We start from the raw sequence: 12,691 nt of genomic DNA, 5'->3' as shown, positions 1-12,691 counted from the left end.
ATGAAACCCTATGCAATAGGTTATGGTATTAAATATGTGCGTTTCTTTTTAGACTGAAATATTACACAGGGTTGAGGATAGACTCTACGGCATTATACCCTGCTGACATTCCTCTCCAAACCCCATCCTCCCCAAGTTCCATCCCCCAAATCTCCAGGTATTTCCCAACCCAGAGCTGGCAGCCCTACGTATGACTTTGGTTTGTAATCTCTGCCATGGTATTGATGTGAGCATGCAGTGCCCTGTTAACCTGATTAGATTTGTTTCCTGGTCTGCATTCGTACTATTGATCCTGAGATGTTGGTGACAGAGATTCGTGAGACAGCAGTCACGTGATTCATTGCATGATAAACAGCTGTCTGATTCTATATATCACTCTCTAAAGCAGTCTTTCTCAACTGATATTTGACATTCATAGAATTTAAAAGTTTTAAATGTCTTGGTGACCTTTTGTCAGTGGAAATGTTCCATAGGATCCACACCTTGGTACCCAGAAGCAGACACAGAATACAAACTGTATTTATTCACATTTTGGCACCTAGAAGCAGCTTCTTTTCTACAGGCTTGCTTGAACTGAGTACTTGAACTTGTGATCCTGGGGCATTTCTCCTTGATATTCAAGAAGTGGCTTTGGTCAGTTTAGATATAGCCCCATGCCTGTGCCCTTGCACATGCCCTGTTTACATCCATCTGCTTTGGGCCTTACATGATATGACTTTTTGGTACAAAATATGACAGTCAAAGTATTTGATCATATCTCACCCTTTTGGTTCCACCTGTGGTGGTACCTGATCGGTTTTTAAGCCCAATTCAAAGAGATTTTAAAGATCAAATCATCAAGCACTAGTACAGAATTCTAATTGGTTTGTGACTTGATTGCCACCTCATCTGTCTGCAGTGGGTACAGTGGGTATATGGGCACTTGCATTTGAACTTTGAGCTGCTGTTCTTGTGCACTTTATCCTGTGATGTTTGGTTGGCTCCCACCTGTTGCGTTCCAGATACCAAGTGAGGTCTTAATTGTTGTTCTGTCCTTTTTGTTTATGGTAGCAGAATTTATTTTTCTGTATGATGACAGATACCCTCAATGGATTATGGTGCATTTTTTGTTTTTACTGTATTGCTCACTTAATAGTGGTCTTGGAAATTTTGCGAGGAAGGAAAGATGGCATATAAATGTTAGAATCTTTACACCGCTCCATGGTATAAATAAAACGCTAAGGGGTGTGGGGGTGGTCATGGTCTGGGATGGAGGGGGCAACGATTGGCCCCTTGGCCCCAGACTGACAAGCGGAGGGACCAATCGGGAGGTGCGACAAGTGGAGATGCCAATCGGGAGTCATTGCTGAATTGTTTCATGGATGCGTGGTGATGAATTGTTTCCTGTAACATCATGGTTTCACAAACCATCAGGTTAATGTGTTGTGTGCGCTGGGACATGAAGATGGAACATGTGTCTGGGCCAAGAAAGTAGCAGAAGTACAAGGTATGGGAAGAAGTACACAGGTGCAATGTTAGTGGGCTAGCCTACCATCCTAGACCTGAAGAGTCCAGGACAGTGGTAGGGTTAAGAAAGCCATTGTTTAATGGGGATGCAAATAAAACACTCAGCTGCATCAAGATTCAGTTTGAAAACTACTATATCACTCTACATCTGACCTCACCATAAATTTGCATGCTCCTTGAAGTAATTTATTATATATGGGTCATAAAAGGACATGTGATTACAGTAACACAAAATAGAATTGTCTAAATTAGTGAGAGATGCTGAATGTAAAACGCCAATGACTTTGTAAAAATAGACTTTTGCTCTGCATTTTCAGTGAGTGTTTAGCCTCTGTGACCTACAATATAGCTAGCAAAGCATCACAATATGGTTGATTAGATTAACTGAGGCTGCATGTGTCTTGTAGTTTTTCTTAAACATTCTTCTGGATTGTTCACAAGTGCACATGCAACGTTGCTACATACAGATTCAGTCCTTACTGCAGCAACAGAAATTAGCAGTTTGCCCCTCCCATTCTTTCCCAAATCCTGCAAAGCAGATGAGAGCATATATGGACTCCAGATTTGGGAATGCAAAAGAGGTCAAATTTGGTAGTGAAAATCAAAGGCAAAAATAGCAATTAATTTCTCTCTTATATATTACTGATGATGATTTCTCTTCATGATGACTTGCATAAAACCAGCATGGATTCATACTGCTTATAGTGTTTGTAATAGACACATGCAATACTAGTTTCTTTGCTGGAGTATGTCCTTTAGCTTAGTTTATGCACCAGGTAGGGGTGGGGTGGGGGTGGAAACTGCTTTCACATGGAAGTGGTTAGGTTTTTGCTCTGTTTTCAAATTAAATACAATTTAAAGAGACATATTGAAACTGCAGAAGTTAAAACTGCATGTCTTGCCTTTTCCAGTCTTATATTCTATGGACTGTCTTGGTGAAATTTTTAGTGTCTTAGACTATTTTAGAAAACATTGTACGTTTAGGTAAGTTTAGGATTTAAGCAAATTGAGGGCTGAGAAAATTCATGCCCATTCCTCTTTTAGTTCAGTGTTGCCTACAGCGTGAGCAGTATCATACCTGAATATCTATGAGAGTTTGTCAAGTGTGCCATTAATAAATATTTGATAGAGGTATTTACAGCTTAGCTGCTACATTATTTTTGGACAGGGAAGGAAGAAGAGAGGGTGTCAGCAAACACCCTTGCTTTTATATTCACCTTGGTGAAAAATGATATTTAGTTCAGAGCTTGTTCAAGTAAGTCTTTCCCCCTTATTCCAGCCCTGCCTTCAGTGGTATTCACTGGAGCCAGCAATCAATGGATTCCTTCCCCTCTGGGATTTGGTTGACCTACAGAAGCTGACATAATACAGGCAAGCGCTTGTTACTCTATCTGAATTGTCCATCTGTACCTTAATGAGTGAAATAGTTAAGCAGCGGAGGGGGCGAGCCGTAAGGAATGTGTCTTCCATTTGAGTTGGATATTTCGATGTATAGGGGGAGAGGGAGGGCGGCAGCGAGAGATCCACTTACATCATTAGAACTGCATTGAGTGTGCCTGTGTGCAGGTTAAGAGACAGACTACAGTGTCTTTGCTTTCTGCAGGAAGCAGCAATGCCGTTTGTATCGTAAGAGGAATTTTTTATTTAGAGAAGGAAGCGTTCTTTCTACCCAGGAAATGGCTTTCCTTGTGCGTTGCTATGCCAACTGCCTGCAGCCATGGTCTTCCAAAGTAAGCACAATAACGTAATTATATTGGCGTATTACATTCAGACTCATGATTCTCTAGGTTTTTCTCTCTGTGATGTGCCTATGTTACCCCCTTTCCCCCCCCTTTAGTGATTCTTTTTGTGGTAAACATGGTTTCCTTGAATATTAGAGACAGGCATCATGAAATTAAATGTCCGTCTATGTCATGCTGCTTGTATTAATTGTGCGAACTTGGTTAGTTGAGTGGAACAGAGATCACTGGTCACCCTGTCAGCATCGTTAGCAGCCAGGGAGGAGGTCCCTATTCACATGCTCTGCCCTGATTTTTTTTTTTTTATGTGGGGTGAGGGGATATCTCGTAGTGTGGTTGCAAATTAAACAGGACTATTAACAAGGCTTGGCTGAATGCAGGAAGCTGGTTTCTGCATCCTGACTAATATAATACTGTATTAAGCTTTTTTGAAGGAGTCTGTGTGCAGTCAGCCATTTTAGCTTTTTTTCCCCCCCTTCCTCTTTTTCCTCCCTTTCGCTCTCAGGGAATGCTCTCATTCTTGTAGAAGAATGCTGGATATGTATGGTGTTGCCAGGCTCTTTACATCCTTGCACGCTTAAGACTTCAAGTGTTAGAAAAATGGAGACAAATGCTGCTGTTTGGATTTCTTTCCTGCACTACAAGTGTGAAGGATTTTGTGAGCAACGCTTTGAGCTCTTGGCTTCTTTTTTTCCCTTGAGTTTTTTGTTTAATTTAATGCAGTAGAGGGTTATTTGCTATCCATGAGATATTGGTACATGATGTGTACATTCAGTTCAGTATATGTTTGTTCATTATGAAACCTCTTGCGATCCCAGCAAACCATGGAGTTATGGGCCAGCAGGAGAAACACGCTGTAAGTATAACAAATTATGTCTGTTTGGGAGTGGGGCTTCCCTAAATTAATTTTTAAATTACACTGGTTTATATTCATGTCCCTTTTATTTTGATTGTGAATATAATGGTGCGGATGAATTGTACAAGAATACAGGTGTGTACTTTAGTATCAGTTTTTCTTTTAATAGGCAGTAGCTTGTTTGTTAAACATCATACTGTGATATATTATACTTCGAATAGATAGGGTTAACATGCTGTAGTTGAACTTCTTCTGACTTCTTATTTCTTTTAAAGTTAAGATTCGTTTCACGTGAATACTTCTATAGGCAATGCTAATTTGTGCCTGCCCTGTAAGTATAGCATAAGTATATATGGTTTAGGTACATCATTAAAATGCAAAAATGTTTGAAGGTTGGAATAATTTAAAAGGAGCAAGCAATAAATGCTGGCGCTTTTAATTGATCCCTTGAGTCAACTACACCTCTGTCCTGCTGCAATCCCATAGGTAAATGCTTGTTGTTTGTGAAAATACCACTCATAGGCAGAAGAGAAAATCTTTAGGAGTGTGGGCCTTGAGTGCCAAAAATTTGAGGCTATAGTTCTGTTAGGTTATTACCCAGCAGGGTTTCTGAGTTTTTTTCTCTTTCTTTTAACAGTTCCCTCCTGCCAATGCAGCATTGATCCAAACTGCTTTGGAAATTCTCTTGAGTTTCTAAAGCAGTTTGCCATGCTGAGCAGAAAGCTGCTGCTTGAAAAATAGATTTCAGTCCCCTCCTTTGGGTGGTGCTGATGTCAATGAATTGCTCTTTGGCTTGTGGCCTAAATTTGTTACTTAAGTTTTACAAATAAATAAATAATGAAAATGTTACATTATTAACATTGATTAATTCATTATTTTGAGATATCTTCAGGAGTGGAGTTTGAAACTATTTATAGACAAGCTTTGAAAGTCTTAAAAACATGTGACCTGTATAACCCTACAGAAGTCACGTATGAACTAAATGTAGAACAAGAAGTTCTCCAAGTATATATGGGGACACACGCAAGGAAATGCCATAAATTATAGCAAAATATAGTAAAACGTTCATATAACTGATTTTTTATATATGAGAGAGGATGTCCAGAATGAATCCATTAACATCATTATTTTATGTTACATATATATTGTCAATAAATTGTTAACTAACTGGAGGATCATTGTCCATGGGGTCGCGATGGGTCGGACACGACTTCGCACCTAACAACAACAACAACAAACATTGATTTATAGTACACCTATATTTTGAAGTGTCACATGATGCTGCAACTATGAACTACTTTACTGCTATGGACGAGAGAAGTGTCATTGGGAAGGAAAAGAATCTGTAGCTCTCCCTGCCATACTCCTTGCCTATTCTTTTCTTTCAGGCAGGAATTTAGTTTAAACCTTTAGTTTAGTTTAAACCTTTAGTTTATTCTCTGCCCTCATTTCAGTTTGCTTAGCAACCAGTACTCTTTTCCCTGATAGTGGTGCCAGTGGCTGCCATGCTTAATAAGTCTGGCACTAACGTATCAAGAATCAATTTGAATATAGAGATATCAGCAGAGAAAACTGTGCACATTTTCCTGGGAAGACAGGCACACCATCTCCAGACCTTTAGATAATCAGCAGTAACAAAATAATAAAATCACCTATCCTCTCCTACTCCACTTTTCATTATGCATCCAACTATCCAGTGAGTGTCCCATTAGTTAAAGTGTAATGAAGTAGCAAATTACTTGAGCCGAAGCTCATTGTATAAGGGGTATTGAAGATGGCTCTGCTCTTAATTTTGTCAAGGCAAAAGAAGTTAAATATATGAAGATTTTAGGGTGCTGCTTTTTCAGTCAAGAAACTTTGGCATTGGAACCTTCTTCTGAGAAGGGTTTGCCAGATTCTAACCATTTATTCTTTTAGAAATATTAAGATATTTTTATTGATATTTGTGTTTATGGGTTAAATATTGGATGTCCAGCTTTAGTAGCTACTTGACTTGATATTATATAGTTTTTAATGGATTTTACAAAGTGTTTTCTATTTTTCATTGGTAAAATCCATAAGCTTCTTGAAGGAGGAGGAAAGGTTTTATCAAAATACTAGTGGAAGCTAGTTAGGGTTACTGTTATGGGCTCATCCCCCCCATCTGTTGCTTATATGCTGAAAATGAGCTAACATATATTTAATTGAGAATTGTTTATAACAGATGGTCTAAAAGATTGAAGTCCTGATATATCCTTAACACTATTTTGCTCCCTTATATATTTGGGAAACAGCCTCCTGGGAGAAGACTGTCCGGGGCCCTGTCCATCCAGGTCCACCCTGATTGGCTCTCCCCCTTCAGCTCCCACCCTCCCTCCTTGCCTGCTACAAGCCTTGTGGCTGCGGCCTCCATTGTTGCCCACGAAGAGAGAGGCAGCAAAAGGGCTTTGCAGCCTGCAGGTACACTCCTGCTGGGAAGGACCCGGGGGGGGGGGAGTTTGCAACCTCCCTGCGGTCCACAAAGAACTGTCGCCACCGCCAGGTAAGGGAGCTTCTCGGTCCCTTTATAGCCCGCTTTGCGGGCCAAAGGGAGCCACGGCCACCCTCTCACGCCCTCCTGCCTGCCGCCCCTTTCAAAGCCCATTTTTAAATGGTCTTTGATACACACACACACACACACAAACACACACACACACACACACACACATATATGTATATATATTGCCAATTGGTATCCTATGATTCTGTATCAGTTGTGTTTTGTGACTGGGTGTTTTAAAAGTTCTATTCCACTTCCTGGTATATTGATGGAGTTTTTCATACTGTTGACAGTATGGAATGTATTTTGGATTTTTCTTCTTTTCTCAGTTTCATTAGGCAGTCAATTAAGAAAATCAACATGCTAATGAATTATTTAAGTTATTTATTTATTTTTCATTTATATTCTACCTTTCTCCCTGACATAGTCTCAAAGTACCTCATGTCAATCTCCTCTCATCCATTTTATCCTCAAAGCAAACTTTGTGAAATAGGTTAAGCTAAGAGTGTGTGATCTAGACAGATGTCATCCAGACTTCTGGAACAGATCCATAGAAGTTAGTTACTTTTCTATTAAATTTTCCCAATATATGGATTGTGAAAATATTTATTTAAAATTACCTTGGTAACAGCTCTTAGACATTACTTCATTGAATCTTACTGTATTGAATCCTGCAGTCCTTATCTGCTAACATAGGTGTTTATTTCCTGGAGGGTAAGGGACTTCTTCTGCAAGAGGAAAACACCTTGATCAGCAAACTGGATCTGTAGCATCCACCCATTGATCTTTAGGGTATATTTTGTTTATTCTCACAATTAGAACAGATGGAACAAGCAAAATTACTCTAAATTTTGCTATGTGTCTTTTTTTTTACATTATATAGTTCAGTATGATCCTGTAGGGTATGTATGAAAGCTCTTATAATTTTGCTTCCAATGAAGTTATATTGTATTTTCGTGGAGTTATCAGAAGTACATACTATTGTTTATGAGACAGTATCATAGCATGATGTAAAAACCTTGTCTGGAAGTGTCCAATTGTTTAAACACGGGCTTAGTTGAAAAACTACCATTTGTTCTTAAGGAATAAAAGATTGGAGTCACACAAGAAATGTCGACAAACTAGAGAATCTTCATGCCTTTGGTTCTGGCTAATTTCTGAAGATGAGTTTGTAGCACTTATGAAAGAGTGAATTTCCTTAGATGTTTGGAGCGATGAATACTGAAGTTATGGACCTGTACTGTTTGGGCTGGCGTAACATGAACATGATTACAGCTACTAACAGGTCCTAGTAAGTCACAATTCAGAAAATGTAGGCATTTCTAGAGATTGGCAAATGCACCACGCCTCCTGACATTTTCTTGTGAATTACTTGCTTCTAAAACAGTCCGTCTGCCATGAAAACGCTAGAGGGCGTCACCCCAAGGGTCAGACATGACCCAGTGCTTGCACAGGGGATACCTTTACCTTTACCTTAAGACAGTCCCATACTTCCAAAGCAGTTTCCTATAGAGTGGAGTCTGCTGTTAGGGGGGAAAAGTCAAAAGCCCCGTTGATTACACATTGTTAGTAATGTAGCTTTACCACAGGGTTCACTGATTTATTGTAGTGTTAGTTTAACTTTGGGTATTTCTGTTCTCTCCTGATGAGTGAAATTGCAATATTTGACATATTCATTGAATTTAAAAGCTATAGATGCCTTATAATATTTTTTATTTATATACCACCATTCTGCATCACTCAGAGTGAATAACAGTATTTAAAACATACAGAGCTAAAAATTAAAACTTCACAAATTTTCCTAATTTCCTAGATGGGGTCTTGTAAGGATCTGGTTTTCCTCACTTCCTGCTCCAGCAGCAATTATAGGTGATGCTTGAGATAAAATTGCAAGCTAATGCACCCTGTGCTCTCTTAGCACACTTATCTTAATTTTTTATATCAAGAGAAAGCTAAGTTCTCTGTTAATTTTTCTGTTTTAGTCAGAAACTTTGGTGTCATTTCTGCCCCATTTCCTTCTGATCTATTTTCTCCTTCTTTCACGATAGGGCAATAAGTTACTTTTTAACCAGTCTGTGGGTAAATCTATCACAGTTGTTTGAGGGAGAGTTGAAAAGGTCAGTCATATCAGGTCAAAAGAACAACAGAAAGATATGCAATATTTGAGAAGCAATGAAAGCACTAGACTTTTATGTACAGTAATGCATCTTGGATTTAAGAATTGTATATGTCTAGAACAGGTCCACCTCGTCTTTAAAAGCATTTTATTCTAAAAGACAAAATATTAGGAGAGTCCGCTCCCCCATACTCCCCCCAATACTCCCCAATATTTCCAATTTTCTAATTGGAAAAAATGCCCCTCCCATATTTTCTGGGCTTAACGTCTCTACTAGCCTCTTAAGCAGGAATGCCTGACTATGAATGTACCAGATGAGCTAGTGGGCAGAAATGGGCTGCTAATCTGGAAATTACACTTGCTGTACTTTTTACTGTGTTGAGGGGCAAATACTGGCTAGTAAAGAACATAGAAAAAATTGACTAAAAGTTGATATTTAGGTGCTGTATATCATAAAGCATATACAAAATATATACAAAATAAGTTCATGAAGAAATGTGACACATGGAAAATAAAGAAAACCAAAAAAGTAAAAAGCAAATGTTTACTTAGCAATATGATACAAAGTAACCTATCCCCCTAATTAGGGATGGTCACGGACTGGAAAGGGGGGGGAGGGAACTGAAGCGCTGAAACTTCTTGCTGATGATGCAGTAGACATGCTCAACCCCAGCACAAACTGCCAAACCCAGAACCAAGGTAAAGGTTGAATAGGCTTAGGGTGGATCGTCGCAGGTTACAACCCATCCAATTTTTGTGGGGTTTTTTTGTTTGTGCATAGAATTGTGCCCATCCCTACTTATAATCATCTTCAAGCTGTGTAATTAAAAACTAATCTATGTCTTGTTAATTTAGCTTAACTCATAATTACATATTCCGAAGTCCAGTGACTTCTTGAACATGTTGGGGGGGGGGATCATAGAAAAGGGACAAGAGCATAGTCAAAGAAGGGCCATGGTTGAAATAAAAAGGGAAGCTGCTGCTAAGAAGACATGAGTCTGGGTTTGAGGACCAGATTAACAATGGCTGTCCTGCAACAAAAACTTGCCTGAGACTTACAGTGGCCAGGCATTGATGTAGCAGAGGGCTTGCTAGGAGGTGAATGCGACAGCCTCAGAGGCCCACTAGTTGCACACTGTGAGAATGCAGTGGACACAGTGTCAAAAGCAAGGTGGGACCTTCAGTACCTATATAAGGTGCCACTTTCGTGGGTCCCACCCTCTTTGCCTGGGACACCATGGGAGCAGCTTCCCTGCCACCCACCCAATGTTGATGTGTACCCAGCATTGTTCAGAGTTTGAAGTGACAGTTTTGTAGTCAATAATTTGTCACAACTGCAGGTTTGCCTGGGATGGAGCCTGTTGGCAGGGAGTCTGGTGTATGATCAGACTCTCTGCAAATCAAAACAGCTTTACGAAAAATGTCTGCCTTCACAGTTTCTTCTACCCTTCCCAGTTTCTTCTGTGCTCTTAGCAATGTTAAGGATGTTGTGGAGTGTGAAGTGGCCGGTGCTGATTGCTACTTTAAGATTTACAGTGAGATGCTGAGTAAGGACCTATGAAATGAGAAGGTAGTCAGGAATATTTTCCACCAAAATACCATGTTTACAAATTATTGCCACCGCTTTAGTCAGCGTTGGACCCAGCAGCATCGAGGTGGAAAGAGTTGTGGAACAGGAATCTTCACCCTGTCCTGTGTGAGCTTTATCCTATAGACATGTAGCTGCATCCAATACCATCTTGGCAAGCTGTAGCTGAACTCTGTATGTATATGAGCTATCATATGAAGAGTTGTCTCTGTTTCCTGGCCCTACTAACCATTCTAAGGGAACTTCTGCACTATGAAATCTCAGAACAACTAATATGTCCCCATGTTGTCTTGAATGGTGGAATGAATGAATGTTTGTTTGTTTGAACAAACAAACAAACAAATTAATTAATTTTCAGGGACACGTGCCACTAGTAATGTGTTGGGAACAACTCTTCTTTTCTATTCCACAGTGCTATTTCTTTTTTTCTCTGTTTATAGGAAGACCTGGAGCAGAGTCATCCTATGTGTACAACATATGTGACACTATTATTTGCTGCTTGATTTCATTGGCAGGTAGTGGTGTAGCCAGTGGCTGGCTCAATTCTCTGTATGGTTAGAAATATATTTAAGAATCTGATGAATCTATTTTAAATTAGCATTTTTGTGTTCCTTTCTTTTGCCCTTTTCTATTGGAAAGCAGGAAGTGCTTTTTCACAGCTGGTGATTAGAGGAAGAGATTTATTAAAAACATATTTCCAAGAAAAAAAATTAGTATGCCAGGAATGATAAACAGAAAGAGTTGCCTATTTTGCACCTGCTGAAAGTAACTGTGGAAGGGAACTTTGGCTCTTGAAAGCTTATACCCTGAAAATTGTGTTGATCTTGAAGGTGCCACTGAAGCACTTGCTTCTAAAATATTCTTTAGTAACTGAAAGCCACTTAGTTGACCCAAATATCTTAACTCACTGTGTCCCAAGGCCACAGCAAAGGGAACTTTCAACCTAATTTGTGCTGCTTTATTTTATTTTATTTATTTAGATTTTTTTTGCAGGGTTCAGTGGTGTACATATCCTATTTGGTATCAAGAGCAGATAATATTCTACCCCTCCCCCCATTTTGGCCATCAAGTCACAGTTGACTTATGGCAACCCCATAGGGCTTTCAAGTCAAGAGGCATTTGGAGGTGGTTTGCTGTTGTCTGCCTCCACATTGGCCTTCTTAGCTTCTGAGATCTGAACAGATCAGGCAAGGCTGAGGCTATCCAGGTTATATCCCCTTCTGCATACCACTAAATTGTTTTCAGTAATAATAAGATAAATAATAATAATAATGGGCAGAAAATAGATTCAGGTGGGTAGCCATGCTGGTCTGAAGCAGGAGAACAAAGTTGGTCTTAAAGTTGCCACTGGACCCAAATTTTGCGTTCAGTGGCCAGAAAAGAAAAGACAGTAAAAAGTTTCTTATATTTTATTTTATTGATTGATTTGATTTCTATACTGCCCTTCCATATGCCTCAGGGCAGGTTACATACAACATCATAGAGGGATACATGGAACAAATCAACATACAATATAGTCAAATACAACAATAACAATCTTACAGTGGTTCTAAACAACACAATTTTGTATATATAATCATGTCAAAACACTGTTTCATCATGGGAGCCAGTGTGGAATAGTGCTTACTTGAAGTGTTGGACTAGGTCCTGAGAAATCCAGGTTTGAACTGGGAGGCAAACTTCCCCAGCATCCAAGATGTAAAACTAAAGACTTGGAGGGGTGTGGAACATAGAGAAAGAATTGGTGGTGAGTCATAAATACATGAGAAGCATGTGGGAAATGGAAAGAAATCAAGAGAGAGAAAGGTTGCTGAATGATGCTGTTCTCGAGGGTCCCCTTCAAAGGCCTTCCTCGAGGTGCACCCTGGGTGGACTGCACCCTACCTCCCTGGTATGCCACTTGCAACACTGTTCCTGTAGATGGGCCAGCCAAATCGGGTGACACAAGGAGCCAATAAAATCCTACATGGTACTGTGATAACAGCAGTATCCCAACTCGTAAGTTAAAGGAGTCTGTTGCTCTTGGCAGGTTGAACTACTACTGCTTGTAAGTCCTGCCTGAGCCTACTAAATTGGCAACTTGACTCCCAAATCCCCAGTGCTGAGAATAATGTAAAAGAAGGCAAATAAGAGCAGTTTTACTATCACAAGGCTGGGTAAAGTGGTTTGCTGTAATCATCTAGATAATAAAATTACACGACTTCGGCTACTTCAACATTTTCATTAATGAACAATTGAGATCTGATTAAAATAGCTGACAGTGATAGATAGGAGCCTATCCTATTCCTGGAGGGAAAAACAGGCACTTAGCTGTTTCTTCCCTGAATCTATAGGAGTGCTGTTCCAGCATCCATTCACATTTCAGAGA

General features: G+C 39.6%; 1 protein-coding gene across 10 annotated transcripts in view; it reads left to right on the top strand.

The window, feature by feature from the left end:
* The window catches only part of RAPGEF2 (Rap guanine nucleotide exchange factor 2), a 157,223-nt gene that overhangs the window by 84,650 nt on the left and 59,882 nt on the right, over window positions 1-12,691 (top strand). Inside the window, exons 1-2 of one of the 10 annotated variants that reach the window (XM_077299994.1) lie at window positions 2,327-3,236; window positions 3,751-3,903. The exons of 6 other annotated variants lie outside the window; for them this stretch is intronic. In XM_077299994.1, the coding sequence (XP_077156109.1) occupies window positions 3,856-3,903 (48 nt within the window). In that variant the 5' untranslated portion in view covers window positions 2,327-3,236; window positions 3,751-3,855. 3 more of the 10 variants (XM_077299992.1, XM_077299993.1, XM_077299991.1) reach the window with 3 other exon arrangements.

The sequence above is a fragment of the Paroedura picta genome, chromosome 10 (genome assembly GCF_049243985.1).
Source record: "Paroedura picta isolate Pp20150507F chromosome 10, Ppicta_v3.0, whole genome shotgun sequence".
NCBI lineage: Eukaryota > Metazoa > Chordata > Lepidosauria > Squamata > Gekkonidae > Paroedura > Paroedura picta.
Note: the sequence above shows the minus strand (reverse complement) of the source record. Positions and strands in the feature narration are given on the sequence as shown.